Genomic DNA, 22,911 nt, shown 5'->3' on the forward strand with positions numbered 1-22,911 from the left:
TTGCCTGTTATTTGGGTGGGGGGGTGGTGGGAGCAGGGAAAAGAAGAGAGGCAGCATCCAGTGTACCAGCTTCCAGACCCTGGCACTGTCTCTCTGGGCATGCAAGAGCTGATGGCCACCATTAGGTCAGCCATTCCACTGGTCAGCCAGGCCAGAGATCTAGGGCCCAGTGGAACGGTGACAGGGGAACTCATGCTGCCCAAGAACCTTGCTTCCGAGGCAAGCAGTGCCCGCCAGATCTCCAGCTGGCACCCTCACAGCACCAGCCAGGAGGTGGTGACACAAACTGTCCGGGAACAAGTTCCTGAGATACATCCAACAGCAACTCCCTTATCAGGAGCAAGCAGTCATGGTCACATGACACATTGGGTCTCATGATCTTTTATAGCCCCAGATGAGCAGCCAATTCTGATTGGAGACATTCCTGGAGGTTCAAGTCATGTGATACCTGGTCATATTACAATTGCAGCCATTTACAAATGCTACTGCACTCACTTTATAAAAATTGGGAACCCTGCAGTTGTGGTTTTGTTCACAGTTTCTTTCTTTGTAAATCTGTAGCAACTGGAGATGTTTTGACATTCGTACAAGTCAGCCCAAGTCATCCTGTAGTTCAACTGCTTTCACAAGGACCTCCCACCTAACTGCTTCCTTGCTTCACTCCAAAGAGGAGTCATTAAAACCTTTCCGCAGTAATCGTTTGAGACTAGAATCGAAAAACATGAAAACGGTGCGGCTTTAAATATTGGGCTGCTTTCCCATTGTGGCCCAACTTTGGATCGATTCCTTTGTCCTTCAAAACGATTTCTAATTTGCCTGAAAATGCAGTAGTTATTGTAAAATGGAAGGGAAGATCAGCTCATTTCATAAACCAGTTAGAGGATTAACATTTGTTTGAAACCAGATGTCTCAAAAATCACACAACTTCTCAAGAACTTCCGCAGTTCTCCCCCTCACGAGGGAAAAAGAACTTGTCCTCTTTCCTCCTTTGCAATTTAGAGAAGTACCTTCCATGACACCCTGTGCTGGCAATGCTGCTGCATTTGCGAGTGCTTCATGAAATATTACCATCAGGTAATGTGGGAACGGACTCCAAAAGAGATTCCTGATCCTCCCACTTTGAATGCTTCCCATACTGTCTGCACATTTTTCTTCCTTCCCCCCCCAGCCCCACTACCCAACCACTTCCAAAGCAAAATATGCTTTTAATGCAGACCAGCATTGCTTTACCACAAGCTGAAGGGAGAAGCCTTTTTATGTTTGCACCCAATTTCTCCGAAGTCTAAAAATACACTGAACGATCCTGTCCTTTATAGCGCAAGTTGAGAACTTCTTGTTATACTCTTTCAGAATAAGGCACCTCACGTCCAAACTGCAAGCTTTCATATGGTATTTAACATACGTGACACTTGCTGCCAGTCTGAATAATTTTACTATTCAGTTGTTTCAGCTTCTGGTAAACTGAAAACCATTTCCCAAAAGTGACAGATATATCAGCTATGTAGGACTAAACACACATACACAAAGGTCATTTTCCACTCTAAAGTGTTTGAAAGACGTGCAGCAATAGTCTCATTTGTCCTATTATTATGGTATAAATCAAGTTAGCCATGGTTAATCCATTCAGTGCTAGGGCAACTACAGGGGATGGGGTGGGGGGATCTATTTCCCTATTTCAAGCATCTGTTCCAACTGAGAAAAATAATGTGCTAATTGAAGATCATTAATTAAAAGTTCCTGCGATTTCAGAACTAAAGCATTCTCAGTGTTGCTTTTGATCATTTCAAAACATTAAGTGCGCAGTTTCCTCAACCTAGTAGAAACTTTGGACGGAATTTATTACCACAGCCTTGACTGAAATAACTCAAAAGTGCTGAATCGCTCCAGGGTAAACATCTGTTTCTGGCGCCTTTCCTGAGGTTTTGCTGTGGTATGCCCTTTGTTGTTAAAGGATGTAACATGAAGGGTTTGCTCCCCACGTTTATGTCTTGCACGTTCTGCATGCATGACAATAGCTTTTCTCCCTTCACAGTTAATGGAAATCATCTTCTTCTTAGGCAGTTCCTTCCGGATCGAGGATGACTTGTTTCCACCCCGGTTTGATGGGTTCTGAGGTGGCTGATTAGTCCAACGTGCGATCTGCAGACTCTGCCACATGTGAGGCAGGTGCTACTTGGAAGGATTGGGCTGATGAGTTGATGGGAGGTTTGAGCGCTCCTTCCGGTGCCTCGACTTCACCTCTGACGAACCCTCTCAATGTGTTCGGTGCCTTCCCGAGTGAACCTTCTCCATTTTGGGCGGTCAGAAGCCAGGGAGTCCCATGAGTCGATGGGGGTGCTTTGCGGACATCCATATTAAACGGTAGTGGCTGATAACGCAATATATATTCAGCCACAAATTCATCGATTTTGCAAAGCCAACTTTTATACGCGGGATGATCCTTACTCCAGTCTTCATTTTAAGTGCAATAGTTTTTTTTTTAAAGCAGTACCTTCAGAGCTACTAAGTTGTGAAGGGACGCCATGAATTCACCATTAAAGACTGCATTAGTGAAGTTGCCATTGCTCAGAAACAGGTTTAGTTTCTATGAGAAAGTGAAATTTCACTGACTTTACGATAGCTTTGCCATTATTCACTGTGCGTTCACCGGGCTGGTACTGCAAATGTCATATCAATGAAACAATGAAGAGATTTCCTCCACGGTTGCTTAGCTTGCTTTCAGCAGCATCAGTGTCCAGAAGATCAATCTTAACATTATAGGTTGCCAACGTGCAAAAAAACCTAAGGCAACCTTATAAAAGCAGACAGTAATTGCTCTGCAGTACTCTCACTGCAGGGAGATAATTTTTATTCCGTTCCAGAAATTGCAGATACTTCTGGCTCAGGTCCCTACAAAGACCCATTCGCAATATAGATCCTCCTGTCACCACATCAGACCCAGATTTCCTCTCCATCCTTCTGTGTGCTGGAACTGATCCAGCCACCCGCACTTGGCACGAGCACTCAGCACACCCAGCCACCCGTGCACAGCTGGCTATGTCCACTCTGCACACCCCAGCATGACTGGCAATATCCACATGGCAAGCCTAGATACTGGCACATCACAATACGGCCATACGCACACCTGGCACACCTATACACGTGCGCTTGGCACATCCAGGCGCACAGTCAGCATGCCCAGGCACCAGTTCCAGCTCGAGCAGAGCCCCCCCGCCACCTCCCAACCTAATAAACTTTCCACTCCCAGCGGCAAAGCTCAGGATACAAACCTTCGATGTCGGGAGACTCTGGTCGATACGGGGAGGGTTGGTAATCCTAGGATAGGAGAAAGGGAGGCCAACATAGGCACCTACGGGAAACAACGTGATGAAATCCACGATACCAAGGGTCGGGGGAGCAAGCTATTGTCTGCACTAACATAGAATCAGAGGAGGTTTACAACACAGAAAGAGGCCACTCGGCCCATCGTGTCTGCGTCGGCTGAAAAACGAGCCACCCAGCCCCATCCCACTTTCCAGCATTCGGTCCATAGCGCTGCAGCGAACGGCATTTGAGGTGCACACCCAGACACCTTTTAAATGGGTTGCGGGTTTCTGCCTCAACTACCCTTTCAGGCAGTGGGTTCCAGACCCCCCACAACCCTCTGAGTGAAAATATTTTTCCTCATCTCCCCTCTAATCTTTCTACTGATCACTTTAAATCTATTCCCCCTAGTCACTGACCTCTCTGATAAATTAAATCCCATCCACTCTATCCAGGCTCCTCACAATCTTGTACATCTCAATCAAATCTCCCCTCAGCCTCCTCTGTTCCAAGGAGAGCAACCCCAGCCTATCCAATCTCTCCTCATAGCTGCAATTTTCCAGTCCTGACAACATCCTCGTAAATCTCCTCTCTACCCTCTCTAATGCGATTACATCCTTTCTATAATGAGGTGACTTTGATTTCAAAGCCTGTATTCTTTTTTGAGACAGTCCCTAACTGAAAGAGAAACTAAAACTTCAGGTTCCTGGAAAAGGTGAGTCATATTGTTGGGTTCCTGGCTGCGATAGATTTCTGGGAGATTAGACTGTGACCTCAGGTTGCTAAGGAAGCAGAAGCATATTGCGAGATTTGTGCGTTTCTCCCCAGAGATCACATTTCAGCTGAACCTACAGACAGGCTGAAAAGGTGTGTGAGAGACAGCTGAAAAGTATGAAACCTGAAGACTGGGGCAGAATTGTTCGCTTGGCGTGAGGGCGCGTGCCCAACATGCTCGAGTGTAAAATAGCGCGCGATGACATCCGGTAAGCGTGTCAGGAAGATCTAATAATTCTCATAATGCTAATGGAATTTATTGTTAAGTAGAGTAATAGTGGAGCCTGTGTCTACATCTGTGTGTGCATGAGTGCGTGAGAGCGCGTGAGAGCGCGTGAGAGTGCGTGAGCGAGTGCATGCGTGTGTGCATGAGATTTAATTGAATTAAAGGCAGTGGGCCGGGAGGCTTTGATGATTTAGGAGATAAGCTAGGTTTGAAATGTTAAGTAGGTGGACACCGGGGTAAAGGCAACATTTGCATTTTTAGATAAACCAGACTAGATTGTTTTCAAAGGAGGGGTGAAATGTGTCACCTAGCCAGGTGAAGTTCAGAAACAGAGGGGGGGAGATTTTCCCCTCGTCGGGTGGGCCTGGGAACAGCCTCGGGACCGACCTCGATTTCACGTTGGCTGGCCAATTAGCAGCGAAAGACGCACTGAGAGCCTCAGCACTGCTGGGGCGGGAGGAGCGCGAGCGCTGAAGTGTGCGCATGCATGGGGGACCGCGCGCTGACAGCTCCCTGAAGGCACAGTGCTGCCTCAGGGAGCTGACGGATTTTAAATACAAAAATAAACTTTTTACATATGAGATAAACATGCCCCCACATGCCCACATGTGTTTCAGTCACATGAAGAGAGGCGTGTAAAAAAGGATGTTAAAAAATTTTTTCTTAGTAAGCGTGGGAAACCTCATCCCGCCCATGGAAGAGGTTTCGTTAAAAATGCAAAGGCCGCCTGGCCTATTCGCCCACCTGCCAACTGAACGGTTGAGCGGGCAGCGAGAAATGCAACTTAATTACTTAAGAGCCTTAATAGGCTTCTTAATCGTCAGCGGGCGTGCTGCTGCCTCTCATGCACACCCGCCAACCAAAAGGTTGCGAGAGTGCGTGATGACATCAGGTGAGCGTCCCAACATCATCATGCACTATTTCACTCCAGTTCGTGTCGGGGGTGCGCCCGCTCACAGGATAAAAAATTCTGCCCAGTCTGTTTATTTTTCCCCAAAGATTACTGATAAAATTTGTACTATGAGAGATTTTTATTATCAGAGAGGTAAAGTCCAAAGACATAGCGAAACAATGGGAATTTGCATTTAAAGGGGAAAATAAGTATAAAGAAGAGAAGGCTGTGTGTAAGGGGAGGCATTCTAAGATCTAAACAAGCATGAAAAGCCTCGAGCATCTAAGCCTCAAGCTGCTGTCTACAAAGAACGGGAGTTAAGGAAACTCAGTGAATTGCATTGTTCAGGGTACCGTGTTTCTTCGCCTGAGCCTTTTAAAATCTATGTGTCTTACTGTTGCCTTAACGAAAGTACAACTGGGAGTTAGATTAATTAAGAGATTTAGAAGTTATCATAGTAGTAATTTGTAGATCTATTTATGTATTAAAAATCATTTCTTCTATAATAAAGGTTTAATTTAGTTTTGTAAGAAACCTGTAAGACTTGGTGGTCTTATTACCACTCAATTCAAGGCACGCGCCTCGAAACGTATATGAATTGCAAAACAAGTTGTGGCAGTTGTTTCAAGTTTCCCTTTGGGATTTGAGCATCTCAGTATTGACCATCAGCTGTGCCATAACAGAGCACCCCGACGTCATCATGCACTCGCACGGTATTACGGTCGGCGAGCGCATGCTAAACTCGGAAGTGCACCCTCTGACAATTAGGAGGGCTATTAAGCCCATTAACAGCGCAATTAACTGGAATTTTTCACTGCCCGTCCAACGTTATGGTTGGCGAGTGGGCGAATCGGCCTTTGCATTTTTCAGGAAACCTCGTCCAAGGGCAGGATGAGGTTTCCGTCATTAAATTTAAAAATAACTGCACAGAATTTTTATAATGTCTATGCTCAGGTGCCTGCTTGTGTTGCATGGACATTTTTTTTTTACTGGATCTAAAAATCTTTATTTGATGCTTTTGCAGTCTTCAGCTCCCTGAGGCAGCTCTCTGCCTTCAGGGAGCAGTGAGCGCTCCACGTCCTCCCGCCCCCAACCCAGGCAGCGCTGATCATATCAGCACGCGCTTCACGCTGGCCGCTAATTGGCCCGCCAGCGAAAAATGGTGATCGGGGGCCGATTGTGGGTGGCCCGCCCTTTCCCAGCCGCTCCCAAGCCCGCCCACCGATCTCAAAATTCTGGCCTGGGTGTAGCAGCGGGGATAGTGAAATCGAGTTACTGCCCTGTGCTTCAGTTACTTTACCAGAGCTGGCCATGCGGTATACTGAGGTGCTACTGCACAGTCAGACGAAGGGGACTCTGGAGAGTTCCACAGCGTCAGGGCTGTCATGAGCTGTGTTCAGGAGGTTCTGCAGAGCTGAGCCCTTTTGATGACAGCCGTCTCTGTGGAACTTGGATGGAATAAAGCTGCAGTCGGAGGCGACTCAATGGCCAAACCCCTGTAAGAAGAAAAAGAGCTGAACTCTACCTGAGGAAGACAGAGTTTTGACGGGCTTTGTGGCTACACATGATGCCATATGTGCAAAGGGGACTGTCGTTCCGGCTATCTGAAGTGTAACTGATGGTTACTCTTGAATACAATTTGCCTGTTAATTCATGTTTAATTTATATTAATTTTGGTTTGATTATTAAAGCTATAAAAAGTGAAATCTTGTCCATTGGTTTCTTCCATTCGGGTCGTTTGGGAAGTTCGGTTCTTTTAGTTTAATCGGTCTCCACAGGGATCATAACAATATAGTATTAGGAGAGAGAGTCAGCTGGTTCCTGTCCACTTAGACTTTATTGTTATAAAGTAGAAGGTCACACTTTTTAAACAAAAAATTGAAGGGATAGAACCATAGAGAAGTTAGAACCATAGAAACAGCACAGGAGGCCATTCGGCCCATCTTGTCCATGCCAGCCCGAGGACGCCCAGGTGCCCTTTCCAATCCCGCCTTCCCGCACCCGGCCCATAGCCCTGCAGCTTAACAGAACCATAGGAAAATGTTGATGTTGGTATCACTGGCAAGGCCGGTTGTTGCCCTATACTAATTGCCCCTTGAGAAGGTGGTGGTGAGCTGCCTTCTTGAACCGCTGCAGTCCATGTGGTGTAGGTACACCCACAGTGCTGTTGGGGGCTTTCATATCGTTATTTGGGAATATAGGGAAGTTCTCCCCGGTGTCCTGCCCAATATTTATTCCTCGACCATCGCCAAACAAAAAAAAACGTCATTATCAGGTCATTAACTCGTTGATTTTTCGGCGGGGGGGGGGGGGTCTTGCAGTGTGCAAATTGACTGCCTCATTTGTTAACTGCCTCATTACAGTGGTTACGCTTTAAAAAAATGTTAATGTCTGAAGTGCTTTGGGGCATCCGGAGATTGTAAAAGGCAAGTTTTTCATTCATAGATCAAATTCCTGAACAGCAATCTAACGGCCAAGCCACAGTTGCTCATGGGTGTCACTGATTGCACGCAGCACCTTCAAAAGGCAGCAGTGCCACAATGACCCAATCTCACTGCTATCTTGCTGTGCTGCCAAAGTTAAACGAATGACCAGCTCTGTGGACACGTCACATATGTTCAGAAGGCTCCCTGGCTGATAATAAAGCTTTTGCTGCCTAAAACATCTGCTTCAAAAGTAAAAAAATGCTACACAATTATGACCTTAATAATCAGAGAGAGAGAGAGAGAGAGCAGTGCGGGCAAATGACCATGACTGCAGGTCTTCAGGTGGGAGAAGAGTTCCACGATTGCCACTTTTTTTCCTTAAGTAACTTGGCACTCTGTGACACATCTTCCATCTCAGTGTTTTAATCGTCCATCCACTCCTACTCCATCTCAAGCAGTGAAGTTCTCCCCAGTGTCCTGGACAAAATTTATGCCTCAACTGACATCACAGATACAGATTATCTGATCATTGTCATATTGCTGTCTGTGGCATATTGCCGTGCACTAATTGGCAGCAGTGTTTCCTACACTTCAAAAGTAATTGACTAGCTGCAAAGCACTTTTGGAGATCCAGCAGTCATGAACGGTGCTGTAGAAGTGCAAATCTCATCCTTTTAAAATTAACTGATGCTGTTTGTTGCCTTGCGATAGTGGATAAGGACAGCTGATGAGGGCTCTAACCGCACAGGATCAGCCCCAGAGAATGTGGAAGCTTAGCTACCTCCATTAGCGAGGATGCCTGCTGGACTAAGGTCAGGGGAATACAGGGGATGGCTGCAAGAACTGTAGGCTGTGTATTTTCACAGGTCACCATGGGCCATTGTTTGCACTGGCTCCAAACCATTTTGCCAATATAACAACTGTGCCCATACATTGAAGGTAATCCACTTTGGGGCATCTTGAGGAAGCGATTTGTAAATGTAAACTCACTCTTTCTCCTTGCTTAGGTTCTCCTGCACAGTGCCCATGCCACTTAGATTCAGAAGGATCATTCTCTTGCTGCTCAAAAATTGACATCAACAAAGAGGTTTGGACAACGAAGCAGTTTCCTGATATTGGTTTCTCATCTACCACCAAACTGGGTAAAGCTGCCTTCAATGCCTACTTATATCTTTGACCCATAGCAGCAGTGGCAGCTGTACTCAGAGATGGTGCCACGGTTACAGAGACCCGACTTAGAGAGGCACTGCTGCAGATGCCACTAGTGCTGCCACATGTCCAACGAAAGGCTGCAAGGCAGGCAGACATTGTTCAATGTCACCTGTCAGGTGGGAGATGGCACTGACAAACTGTTCACTGGGCTCCTCCAGACGACTCGTGCTATCTTCTCTAAAATGGTCAGAGCTGCCAGTGATTGGTCAATACATGAAGTGTTTCCAGCATCCACTGCCTCCATGCCCGCACCCCCCGCCAGGGCCTCCATGCCCGCACCCCCCGCCAGGGCCTCCATGCCCGCCGCCCCCCGCCAGGGCCTCCATGCCCGCCGCCCCCCGCCAGGGCCTCCATGCCCGCCGCCCCCCGCCAGGGCCTCCATGCCCGCCGCCCCCCGCCAGGGCCTCCATGCCCGCCGCCCCCCGCCAGGGCCTCCATGCCCGCCGCCCCCCGCCAGGGCCTCCATGCCCGCCGCCCCCCGCCAGGGCCTCCATGCCCGCCGCCCCCCGCCAGGGCCTCCATGCCCGCCGCCCCCCGCCAGGGCCTCCATGCCCGCCGCCCCCCGCCAGGGCCTCCATGCCCCCCGCCAGGGCCTCCATGCCCGCCGCCCCCCGCCAGGGCCTCCATGCCCGCCGCCCCCCGCCAGGGCCTCCATGCCCGCCGCCCCCCGCCAGGGCCTCCATGCCCGCCGCCCCCCGCCAGGGCCTCCATGCCCGCCGCCCCCCGCCAGGGCCTCCATGCCCGCCGCCCCCCGCCAGGGCCTCCACCTCTTGCAGCTGAGGAGAACATTTAAAAGCCTGGGTCTAAATGCTCTTAGTCATTTGCAGGAAGAAGCAAGTTACATTTATCCTGCTCCTCCTCATCACTCCTGCCCCATTCCTGTAAGTGACCTCTGACTCGCCCTGTATTTTATCCTCCTCCTCCATAAAAATACATCCAACATGGTGTGTCGCTCTATGCCTGACGTTTGAGATGGCAATTGCGCCGGGAAGTCTGGTACTGAGTGTCCTTCTGCTGTATCCCTGACATCCCCTTGTTTGATAAAGGGACTTGAATCAATACATAAATAGCATGTGCTCACCCACATTCATTGATAACATTGTGCCCAAGTTTTTGTGTTGCAGTCATACATGTCAAGGAAAGTTAATAATTATCAGCAGAGAAAAAGTAACGGAGAAACTTAAAATGCAACAAATCCCCAGGACCTGATGGCCTACCTACTACAGTCTAAAAAGGTAGCTGCAGAAGTAATGTATGCACTGGTTTCGATTTTCCAAAATTCCCTAGATTCTCGAACAGTTCCAGTGGATTAGAAGTTAGCAAATGTAACACCGTTATTCAAGAAAGGGAGAGAGAAAACAGGGAACTATAGGCCTGACATCAGTTGTCAGAAAAATGCTGGAATCTATTATTAACGAAGTCTTAACAATGCAATTAGAAAATCATAGTATTATCAGGCAGAGTCAACATGGTTTTACAAAAGGGAGATTGTATTTGACCATTTTATTTGCGATTTTTGACTATGTAACTAGTATGGTAGATTACATATGATTTATGGTGCAGAATCTGCCATTCGGCCCATCCAGTCCATGCCAGTGTTTATACTCCATTCGAGCTGCCTCCCATCTTTCCTCATCTAAATCTTCCACCGTAATCCTCTATTCCCTTTTCCCTCATATACTTGTCTAGCTTCCCCTTAAATATATCCATATTATTCACTACAACCACTCCCTGTGGTAGTGAGTTCCACATTCTCACCACTCTCTGGATAAAGAAGTTTCCTCTGAATTCCTTATTGGATTTCTTGGTGACTATCTTATACTGATGGCCGCTAGTTCTGCTCTTTCCCACAAGAGGAAACATTCTCTCTGTATCCACTCGATCAAAACCTTTCAGAATTTTGAAGACCTCCATTAGGTCACCCCTCAATCTTCTGTTTCCAAGAGAAAAGAGACCCAGCCTGTCAACCCTTTCCCGATACGTAAACCCACACATTTCTGGGATCATCCTTGTAAATCTTCTCTGCACTCTCTCCAGTGCCTCTAAATCCTTTTTATAATATGGCAACCAGAACTGCACACAAGACTGTGTGTGGTCTGACCAAGGTTCAGTACAGGTTTATCATAACTTCCCCGCTTTTTAAGAGGGATAGAAATAAAACCTAGTGTGTGATTTGCTTCTTTTATGGCCATGCTAACCTGTGGCGCAACTTTTAGTGATCGGTGTATTTGTACTCTGAGATCCCTTTGCTCCTCTACCCCATCTAGACTCACACCTTCCAAGTAATAAGTGACTTCTCTACTCTTCCTACAAAAATGTACTACCTCATATTCATCTGTGTTGAACTTCATTTGTCAATTATTTGCCCACTCTCCTGTAATTTGTTGCAGCCTTCCTCAGAATTGACTATCTCCCCCAATTTGGTGTCATCTGCAAATTTAGAATTGTATCTTTGCTTCCACAGTCCAAATCGTTAATGTAAATTGTGAACAGCAGCGATCCCAGTACTGATCCTTGTGGATCACCACTTCCCACCTTTTACCACTCTGAATAACTACCCTTCACTCCCACTCTCTGCTTTCTGTCTTGAAGCCAGTGAGCAATCCATTCTGCCACTTGTCCCCCTGACTCCACATTCTCTGGCCTTATCCATTAGTCTGTTATAGTGCACCTTATTGAAGACCTTTTGAAAATCCAGGTAAATTACATCTACAACATAACCATTGTTTACTCTCTGTTACCTCCTCAAAAATTTCAAAAAGGTTAGTCAAGCAAGCTTTTCCCTTTTGAAATCCATGCTGACTATTCGTTGTTATACCTCCAATTTCCAGATGTTCTTCTATTCTCTCCTTTAGTAAGGATTCCATTAATTTCCCTACCATTGATGTTAAGCTGACTGGTCTATAATTCCCTGGGCATGTTCTGCCCCCCTTCTTAAATATAGGAATTGCATCAGCTATCTGCCAGTCCTCTGACACTACACCTTTTTCTAACGAATTATTAAATATGAATAGTAATGCCTCTGCTATCTCTTCCCCAGATTCTTTTAAAATACATGGATGCAGTCCATCTGGACCAGGGGCCTCTTGGGAGTTTATTCAATACATCCTTTGTTTAAAAATTGTATTTCAATCGTAAATTCTATCTGTTCCATTTCCCTGGTAAATACCAAAGCAAAATAATTATTTAATATTTCTGATATTTCTCTCTTGATACCTGTGCTATTATTCTGTCTATCCCTTAATGATCATATTCCCATCACAGCCTTCCATTTTTTATTGATGTGCCTGTAAAACATTTTACTATTTTGTTTTATATACCTTGATAATTTAATTTCATGGCTCCTCTTTGCCTTCCCAATTGTTTTTTTGACTTCTCTCCAAATCTCTTTCTATTCTTTCTCAGGCTGTACTCTGCTGCCTGTGTATTTAATGTATGCCTCTTTCCTAACTCTCATCTGTTCCCTTATGTCTTTATTCACCCATGGAGTCTCGCTAGTATATAGTTTGTTCTTTCCTTTTAATGGAATATATTTTTCCTGCACTCTTTAGAGCATTGTTTTAAATGTTGTTCTAAATCATTGTTTGTCAATATTGTTGTCCATTTTATTTCCCCCAAGTTCTATTCTCAGCCCCTCAAAACTAGCGTTTCTCCAATCTTAACTTGGTTTTCATCTTATGCCTCTCTCCATCCTCACCTAAAAGCATATTATATTATGGTCACTCCCTACTTTTACTTCTCTTATTTGCTCTGGTTCATTCCCCATTACTAGATCCAATAGCCAATCTTCCCGTTGCAAATACTCTGTCTAGTAGTACTCCATCAAGCTGGGCTTCACGCTGCTTACTTCATGTGTAAGCAAAACCTCCTGGATTCATACTAGCTGGAATTCGAAAAAGCTTAAGTCAAGCCCTGTTGACTAGGGAACCAGTTCTAACTAGCCACCTAACTAACAAACGACGCAACTGCCCCTAACTGGCAAGTTGTTTACCACTGACCAAGGCTGAAAGAAACTACAAATTAAAGTTAAATTTTAAATACAAAACTTGACCAGATTTTAGAAATAGGTCAACCTTATATTCCCTCACTCAAATTCCGAGTTAATTGAGTCCTCTGTCTGGTAGTACTCCAAGAAGCTAGATTTTGTGCTACTGAAGAGAAGCCAGTACATGGCATGTGCTTGGATTTCCACAAGGCATTGGGTGACAGTGTAAAATGGGCAAATTTGAATTAACTGCGCGTTATACATTTCTTTCGATTCTCCGCTCCAATGGCTCGCAAGATTGGGGTGGTGTATAAAGGGGCAGCTAATTCGATACCGCACATTTTCTTCTATCACTCAATGTTAAATTGCCCTATCTGAAATTCCTTTCTTAGCTGTCCGAGCAGTGTGAACTGGTCATTCATGCGTTTCCTTCTTGATGAACTGCTTCCTGTTAATCCAGATATGCAAATATTCAAAGAAAAAATTCCCTCAGTCCAAAACCCATTAATCTGACAGCCAACCAATGTTGAAACACATGACTTCTAAGTTATGGCTCATCAGAGTAAATCTCCCTTCCATGGCCCACCCTCATATCTCATTATTCAGCACCCACCTCTTCCCTGCTTCAAAGCCTTTATGTCTCTCTTGCTTAGTGGGCTCCCTCTTTGTTCCTTCATCTACTGACATTGCCAGCCTCACTATCTTCTCTGACCTCAAATGGAACATCCACATTGCCTCCATTGCTGAAGTTGCATACAAAAAAAAATCCCTCTTTTGTGCCTAAGATTTCCTGTCCTTTCAACAGCCCTTAACTCTCTAGACAGCCCAATTCTGAGGAAAGCATAAATACTGTTCCCATATCTGAAAGGGGATCTACTATTACCTGTCTCTAAGCCTTGTACAGGGTTAAAGGAACAGCCATCTGATGTGTTCCTTCTCTAGCCTCCAATCTCTATTACTACTGTGTACAGTTTTGGTCTCCTTACTTAAGAAAGGATATAATTGCATGAGAAGGTTCACTCGGCTGATTCCTGGGTTATCTTATGAGAAGGAGTTGGACAGGCTGGACCTATATCCATTGGAGTTTAGAAGAATGAGATACGATCATATTGGAACATATAAGATCCTGAGGGGACTTGACAGGGTGGATGTTGTCCCTTGTGGGGGAGTCTAGAACTAAGGGATAAAGTTTAAAAATTAGGGGTTGCCCTTTTAAGACAGAGATGAGGAGAAATTTTCTCTCTCAGAAGGCTATTAGTCTATGGAATTCTCTTCCCCAGAGGGCAATGGAGGCAAGGTCATTGAATTAATTCAGGGGTGAGTTAGATAGATTTTTGATTGACAAGGGAGTTGAGGGTTATGGTGGGCAGGGGGCAGACAGGGATGTGCAGTTGAGGTTACAATCGGATTAGCCATGATCTTATCGAGTGGCGGAGCAGGCTCGAGAGGCCGAATGGCTACTCCTGCTCCTGATTCTTGTGTTCTCCCTTCTTTTGTGTCTCTCTCCATCTTGTCCACACAAGTACGGTCAATGCTTTTGTAAACTTCCCCCTTGTTCTGCTTCAGCTCCAAATACCCCATCCTACACACAATTACATTTGCAATACAGAAACAGGCCACTTGGACTAAGAGGTCTATGTTAGTATTTATGCTCCACACAAGCCTCCTCCCACCACCCCTTCTTCATCTAACGCCAACTTATTTCCCGTCTCTCTGCACCCTCAGTGATAAAATCATGTCACATCGTACCATCTCAATCTCTAATTCTTTCCCGGGACTGCAATCCGTGGAAGTCTTCACCTTCCTGCAGTCTCCATTTCCAACTACCACGTACTGTTGTTTTAAAAATCCAAGCTTGGTCCTCCCAACCACTACTACCTCATCATCTCTCCTAACTCTTATTGATCCTTGGCACTGGCCTCGGCCCTTTCACTGATGCTTTTCAACAGGCCAAAAATTGTTTTAACGTCCCTGCTTATCCCAAGAACAAAGGAACATATTGTTCAACAGCAAACAAGTGGATCACACATTTTACTGATGTATCCACTTCGTATTACTCATTGTCTATTCAATGTGCAGGCTGCGCACAGAAACAGGAACAGAAAGCAGCATTATGCAAATCGGACGTGAAGAATTGATAATGCGCAAATTCCATATTTTGACGATTTTGAGGTTCTTGCTGGCTAAGTGTTTTCGAATCATAGCATGGTTGGAGCACAGAAAGCGGCCATTCGGCCCACCATCTCTATGCAAGAGCAAATGAGCTAGTCCCACTCCCTGCCCTTTCCCTGTAGCCTTGCAATTTTTTTCCCCCTCTTCAGATGAATTATCCAATTCCCTTTTGAAAGACACTATTAAATCTAACACACTCCCAGGCAGCGCATGCCAGATCCTAACCACTTGCCACCCACTTTTATTCCATCTCTTTTTTGTCATGCATGTCCTTGCTTGTCAGTGAGCTAGACATGTCTCCTCGTAAATAATGTGAACGGATTTCTTGCAAGCTGTCATTTCCCTTTAAATCACAAGAGAGTTTAGTGCTTCGATTTCAATCCTTTTTTAAAAAAAAAGAACCTCATGTCACCCACTCTTTTAAACTAATAACAGCCTCTACTGTATACTCGAGCTCATTAATTAGACAGATGAATTGCCCGGTGCTTTCATCCTTATGCAGACTCTCGTTTTGACTCCAAATAATGGGAAAATGAGGAAACTTCTCTTGAAGCAAGAACTTGTGAGCCTCCTTTCCACCATTCAGTAAGAGCCTGGCTGATCGTCCTTCACAATTCCATTTTCTTGCTCAATCCCCACATCCCTTGATGTCCAAAACAACCAAAACAATCTCATTCTCAAATATACTCATCGACTGAGCATCCAGAGACCTCTGCATTGGAGAATTCAAAAGATTTTGCAGCGAATTTCTCCACACCTCTGTCTCTTATCCCGAGACTAATTACCCCTAGTCTTAGACCCTCCCAACCAGGGGAAACAGCCTCTTAGCATCTACTCTGTCAAGCCCTCTCAAAATTTTATATGTTTCAACCTGTGCATCACTGGGCTGTCCTGTCTCTGGAAAACTGTAGGTTTCTCCTCTTCCCCTCTCAATAAATCAGGGAAATTCCAGACCTGCCACAAAGCAGGTTTGTTCCATTTCAGGAAAGAGTACAGTAAAAAGAGAAGAAAAATCAAACAGTCTGAGCCTAAAAGTCCTTCAATTTACAGCAGTGTAATTAGTATTCAGATTATAAGTCTCTTTTAATCATGAACTATATTATCATACACTATATTAACGTGCAGATTGGATAGTGGATCTTTGACATCACTGCGAGTTTTCTCCCCATATAATGCTATTAGGGTCTGTCGCTCTGAAGAGGGGTCATACGGACTCAAAACGTTAACTTTATTTTTTTCCTCTCCCCACAGATGCTGCCAGACCTGCTGAGTTTTTCCAGCATTTTCTGTTTTTATTTCAGATTTCCAGCATCCGCAGTATTTTGCTTTTATACTGCTATCTGTTCTCGGTTACATCATCACTGTGGCGACGCCCATTTAACACATGGAAAATATCGTGAACTGAGCTTAACAAGCCGAGGGAATGGGACACTTTCCCACTGTCAGTATCAAACACTCCCAGGTCAGGTGCAGCATTGCTGTGAAGCTGATCCTTTATGATGCACCTTAGCTCATTTCACCAAGAGCCCCCAACCCTCAGCAAACAGAGCGAGCTTACATGCCATCAATCCTCAGCAGATCCAAACCCAGGACCTAGACGTGAGAAAAGAGTTTGCGAGAGCACTGCACCAACCAACCCCATCACGATGGAGAAAGGTTTCTTCGTTACAGTGTGCGTAACTAATTCATGAACCCAATTCCACGGTGAGTGTTTTCGATTCCGCCGCACACCATGTTTTATAAAACCACAGACTGAGATTTTGGGAAGTTCATGAATACAAACTATATCCCAGCACGGAGGTGGATTGACTAAGGCACAGACGGCACAGATATGAGTCAGTTCTTTAGGTCCTATCTATAAACACTGGGGTGTATATTGCTGGAAGAATAACAGTGAGTTACTGATACAAACCATTCTTAATGTGCCAATCAGCCAGCAAGTTCAGGGGAACAAGAGAGATGTTGTGAGTCACAAATCTCCAGAATTTGTCGGCCAATTTACACCCCTCTGTCTTCTGCCTCACACAAGTGGCATCTTGCTCTTAGTCTCTCTGTTATTTTTAAGAACTTTGCTGGAATTGTACATCGACTGCCCTTTAAACCCACTGCAGAAAATCAAGTCTGGTAATTAACAGCGTAAGTAACTCTTTAACAAAGCAATAATTGTCCATGCAATGCCAAACAACCTCTCTGGACAGGAAAGGCACAATTTATACAGTTCAATCTCATTCCTGTACATAGTAAATTGTTCTTAGAAGTGCAAGAAATTTCTCTGTCATCCCTCTGCCTCTTTCACAATCTTCAATTCTCATTGGTTAAGGAGAGAGACTGCTGGTCCTGTCATTCACCGAGGTTCCAGATGACCCCTTGCCTTTGCCACACTATTATTAACTCACACTTAAAAGTAAGCTGTGCCACAAAACATTTACAAGCTGAAGGGTGCAAATAAAAAGAGAGTCCACCTATTGAGATCCCCCACTCAAGCAGGAGTGAGCCATCTGTCCAACAAGGCTAATACCATGTGTGATAACAGAGGTTTATTTTATCAATTTTAATCTAGGTTATTACATGCAGAGGGCATTTTGGTACACGATAAATGAGAAAATTTGACCTTTTGTAAAGTGGCTTTCACCTCTCCCTAAAAGATTCTGTTCACCATCTTGAAAATCCCATGAAGTAGGAATCGAGCTAGAAATTCTAATCAGGTGCAGCCTCAACAACTTGACATTTTAACATTTAAAAATATAACTGTTAACTTCGACAGCCATACGGATTTTAAAAAATTAAAATAATTTGACACGGAGCGCAAAAATTCTGGTTCACTAACACTTCTGACACTCTTCATTCCCCAATAATGCACAGAAATGTTATTAATACAATTTTGCAGCCTACCATTAATAAGGCGGTCCTAACCATTTCAACTGCTGAATTTTCAATGCTTTTTTTTTTATAAATAGTTTCACTGCCAGTCAATCATAGGGCTGAGATTGTGACTTGCCTTGTGGCTAATGATCAACATATAGTCTTGCACTGTTTACTAAGGTTGCTCCTAGGGGAGTTGACTGAACAGGTTAGAATCATAGGCTCAGAGAATGGTTACAGCACAAAAAGAGGCCATTCCGCCCATCCACCTGTGCTGGCTCTCTGCAAGAGCAATGCAGCTAACCCCACACCTCCACTCTTTCCACAATGCCCTCCAATATTTATTCCCTTCAGATGCTTATCCAATTCCATTTTGAAAGCCACAATTGAAACTGCCTCCAACAACCAAATTATGCAAGTTAGAGACCATTGGCTAACAACATTTTTTGGATATTTCCTATGGCCAGCTGAGTAGTATAAATATATTTTATACACGGATAAAAAATATGCAGTACTGTACAAATAAGAACAGCACTAAAGGGTGCACAGAATGAGAAGAGGCAATTCTACTGAAGCTCACCCCTTCCACTGCCAATGTAGAACCTGCCCAATCCATTTATCACCTGTTGGAGAATTTTATATAAATACTATATGACCCACAAATGCAATGAAGAAAAACTGCAGCAATTATATTCATCATATCTCCCACTATTCAACCTTGACCAGAAAATTTCTGTAGAAGCCTCTAGCAGCACAGAAACCATTGCACCTCCTGGACTAAATTATCTCAACCTCTCTATCCCAAGAACCTTCAACACAATTCCCAACAAGGATTTTATCTGAAATCAGATTTCCAGTATCCAAAGGGTTTTATCCAGCTCCTTTTTTAAAGGAAGCAATCAGCTTCGACTATATACAAACTATTTGTCGGATCTCACTGCACCTATTCAATGCTAACTTCTCAAATATTTTCCTTTTATTTATTACATTGTCTCTCATCTCACTTTTAGCTAATTCAGGCTTTGCCTCGTCCCCAATAACCTTTTTTGTGAACGCTGAAGTGAAGGACTTGTTCGGTCTCCTTGTTAATTCCCATTTATCCTTGGATAATTCACTCTCCCCTCCCCTCAGGGATCCCACTTCACGTTCAACAATTCTCTGACTAATATCTATAGATTGCTTCACCGTTCTTTTTAACATTTGAGATTCTATCCTCATCCACTCTCCGAATTTTCCTTGAGCCTTTCTTAACTCCTTTATTTTCTCATTCCCTTATTTTTAACCTTTTTGTTACACGATTACACCTATATATGCCGTCTTGTTGAAGTTTAGTTTGTTTCTAATCCCTTTATTCATCCATGGAATTTTAAGCATGAAATAACCACCTTTTCAGACACAAAAACGAACTTATCTACAATGTTGTTCTCCCATTTTTACCAAATCCCCCTGTTGATTTACAGCTCGAAGTGCCAATTTTGCTTTCAAACCTAGCCAACTCACTTCTCATCTTTGTCAAATCCACCCGCCCTATTCCAATCTGGTCCCTTTGCTTTCTTATTAACTTGTTCCCTTTCTGTTCGGATATTAAACGTTATAGCTGTTACTCTCAAGGTGCTCACCCACATTTAACACACAGTACTGATAACCCAGAACTAAACCTCTTGCCTCGCAAGCATATGAACATACTGCTTGAGGAAAGAGCCCAACACATTGCTGGAATTCCATTCCTGCCCTTCCGGCTCCCCCATTTACTAGCACCCCGTCCCAATCAACAAGCAGGTAATTAAAAATCTCCGTTAACAACAATTTTGTTATTCCTACTCACCTCCCTGATCAATTTACATATTTCCCCTCAGTTAGGAAGTCTGTGGTACAATCCACTAATCGAACAATTCTTTTTTGTATTTCATTTCTAACCTTACTCTGAACCTTTTAGGAACATGGTTCTCTCAGACACCAGGCATGCCCCCTCCTTCATCAAAGTTCCAGTGTCAGTCGTGGCTCAGTGGACAGCATTCTCGCCTTAGAAGGTTCTGGGTTCAAATCCCACTCCAGACATTTGAGTACAAAAACCTAGGATGCAACTCCAATGCAGTACCAAGGAAACACTGCACTGTTGGAGGTGCCATCGTTCAGATGAGTCTCTCTGCTTTCTGAAGTGGATGTAAAAGATCCCAAAGCATTATTTTGAATAGCGGGGGAGTTCTCCCTGGTGTCCCTGGCCAATACCTTCCTCAACCAACATCAGGTTTAGTTCTCATTTGCAATGCAGACAAACCACACGATTCGTCAAAACCAGTACAGGGATCAACATCACAAAAATAGATCGCTGTTTGTGGCAGCTTGTTGAGCACAAACATGTCGCTGTGTTTCCTACATTACAACAGCGACTACACTTCCAAAGTACTTCATTAGCTGTAAATGCTTTGAGGCATCTCAAGGTCAAAAAAGGTGCTACCTAAATGCAAGCCTCTCCTCCTTTCCCCACTCCTCCTCTCTTAACCATTCTGTCCCTCCTAAAAGCATTACTGAACTAATGCATTTCTCTTCCAACCCTTCCTCATTTGCAGACGACTCTCTGTTCAGAAAATACAAGTTTAATGGCACTATGACATAATCAAAATCTAAGCCTTAACTGAACATCCTGAATGACTCGTTTAGTGAATGCTGTGTTCATAAGGCGAGGGTGCGAATATTGGGGGCGGGCGTGGAACACTTTCCCATTTCAGTGTCAGCGACAAGAGGTCAGATATGACGTAGTTAGGTGTTGTGTTAAAATTCCTTCTGATCTGTTCCAACAATGTATCAAAGTCTCAGCCTCCGGTCACCACACTTTAGGAAGGATGTGAGGGTCCTTGAGAGGGTGCAGAGGAGATTGACCAGAATGGTTCCAGGGATGGGAGATTTTAGCTACAAGGTTAGGCTGGAGAAGCTGGGGTTGTTCTCCTTGGAGTAAAGGAGATTGAGGGGAGATTTGATAGAGGTGTACAAGGTTATGACAGGTTTAGATGAGGTAGATAAATAAAAGCTGTTTCCATTAGCTGATGGTACAAGGACTAGGGGACATGGATTTAAGGTTCTGGGCAAGAGAGGTAAGGGAGATTTTTTTTTTTACACAGCGAGCAGTAATGGCCTGGAACTCATGAGGGTGGTGGAAGCAGAGACAATGAATGATTTCAAAAGGAAATTAGATGGGCACCTGAGGGAAATAAACTGGCAGGGTTATTACTCCAACAGCAGATGTTGCCCCCTCGTGCTGTCTGCTCAGCAACAAGCACTGAAAAGAAAAATATCCAGAGAAAAAAACACAAAGTAGAAGATTCCTAATAATTTCTAGCTCGTGTCCATACCCTAATACGCACCAAGTCCCATTCACCTGTCACTCCTGTGTTCGCTGACCTACATTAGCCCCCAGTCCAGTACGCCTTGCTTTTAAAATTCTCATCCTTGTTTTCCAATCCATCCATGGCGTTACTCCTGCCTATGTCCATAAACTCCTCCAGCCCTCCAAAATCTCTGCACTCCTCCAATTCCAGCATCCCTGATTTTAGTTACTCCACCATTGGTAACCATGCTTTCAGCTACCAAGGCCCTTTTGGAATTCCCTCCCTAAATCAATCTACCTCACTTTCCTCCTTTTAAGATGCTGTGGTGGTCATGAAAGGCGCTATATAAATACAAGTTTTTTTTTTAAAAAAAAAACCTACCTTATGTGATCTGGTGTCAAATTCTGTGTGATAACTGCTGTGAAGCACGTTGACGCGTTTAAGGTGCTGTATAAATGCAAGTTACGTTGGAAAGAGTTTTTTTCCCACCCCCACCCCCTCTGGAAGCACTTCGCCGTTTACAGCCTTTGCAGTTCTGACCAATGTTACATTCCAGCAAAGAGCTTAATGAAAATCACAAGCATCTCTTTAACTTCCCATTCTCAACATGCTGCCATCATGTTACCACGTGATGATATTGCAGACCACACAGTCTATCAGCATCCACCCCTCACCCCCCTATCAAACTCATTACTAATTTAAATATTGACATATCTGAGCTGTGCAAGGGTTTAAAATGATCATCGCTCTTTCTGCATAAGCAATAAATGCACAACGTTGTGGAATGCGATCCGATCCACTGAAGCTTAAATATATATATATATATATACACACACACACTCCGGCATTGCAATCTCACAATAGATCAGCAATCACATAAGGAACATTCTGCATTTGGGGTGAAGGCTGTGGACCGATTTGTACCCTCCCAGTATCACTGAATGAAACGTCCAATGCTGGGATTACCCCCCACCCCCCAAGGATATAATGGTTGCAAAGCCACACACAAAAATGCAGTCGAATTTTAAAAAAATTTCTATTGTCCCACCGTACAAATCATTTTGCAAGAAAATTAACAACGGGAAAAGAGGGGGGGGGGGGGGGCGGATTTCAAAAGGCTTCTTTGGTCTCAAGGATGGCATTTAAAAAATGAAAAGGAACAGAGGAGGTGACAGACCTGCTGTTTACAAACAGCTGGCGAATGCAATCGCTCTGGACTTGTCCTACCTGTTAAGCATTTAAATGCATGTCTTTCCCCCCTTCTCTCTCATTAAATGGACGGATGCATTCCACATTCTGATTTCTCCACAGCTTCCCAAATCTTTCCCGGTCAGTGATCGTGCGGCTGCTGCCGAGAGCTACAATTCACTCCCTCCAGTGGGATGGTTGCAGAATAGCAGAGAAAGGGGAGGGGAGAGGAGGAGAGAGAGAGAGAGGGAGCAATGCAATCACATCGCCCAATAATACAGAGAACCAAAACCCAGTTAATTCCTTAAGTCTTATTAATTAGTAAGTAACTTTAATAAGCACTAATTATCCTAGAATAGCACAGTGATTTTTTTTTGTCAATATTCATGTCTTTTTTTCATTCTAATTGCAATTCAGCTATCAGGTCAATCTGCTCCCCACATCACGAAAGGGTTTTGATAGAGCCCATTGGAAGAAACTGCTTCCAGTCGCCAGAGGTCACAGACTAAAGGCTGTTAGCAAGGGAACCAAAAGAGAGGCCAGCC

At 44.4% G+C, this 22,911-nt stretch overlaps 1 protein-coding gene across 2 annotated transcripts in view; it reads right to left on the reverse strand.

Annotated features, from left to right (window-relative positions):
• LOC144672578 (beta-1,4 N-acetylgalactosaminyltransferase 1-like) overlaps positions 1–22,547 on the reverse strand; it is an 86,096-nt gene extending 63,549 nt beyond the window's left edge. For both annotated transcript variants that reach the window (XM_078534380.1, XM_078534379.1), the window contains exon 1: positions 22,406–22,547. In XM_078534380.1, the coding sequence (XP_078390506.1) occupies positions 22,406–22,416 (11 nt within the window). In that variant the 5' untranslated portion in view covers positions 22,417–22,547. The remainder of the gene's footprint in view (positions 1–22,405) is intronic.
• Between the last annotated feature and the right edge of the window lie 364 nt (positions 22,548–22,911).

This window comes from Cetorhinus maximus, chromosome X (assembly GCF_964194155.1).
Source record: "Cetorhinus maximus chromosome X, sCetMax3.hap1.1, whole genome shotgun sequence".
NCBI classification, from domain to species: Eukaryota; Metazoa; Chordata; class Chondrichthyes; order Lamniformes; family Cetorhinidae; genus Cetorhinus; species Cetorhinus maximus.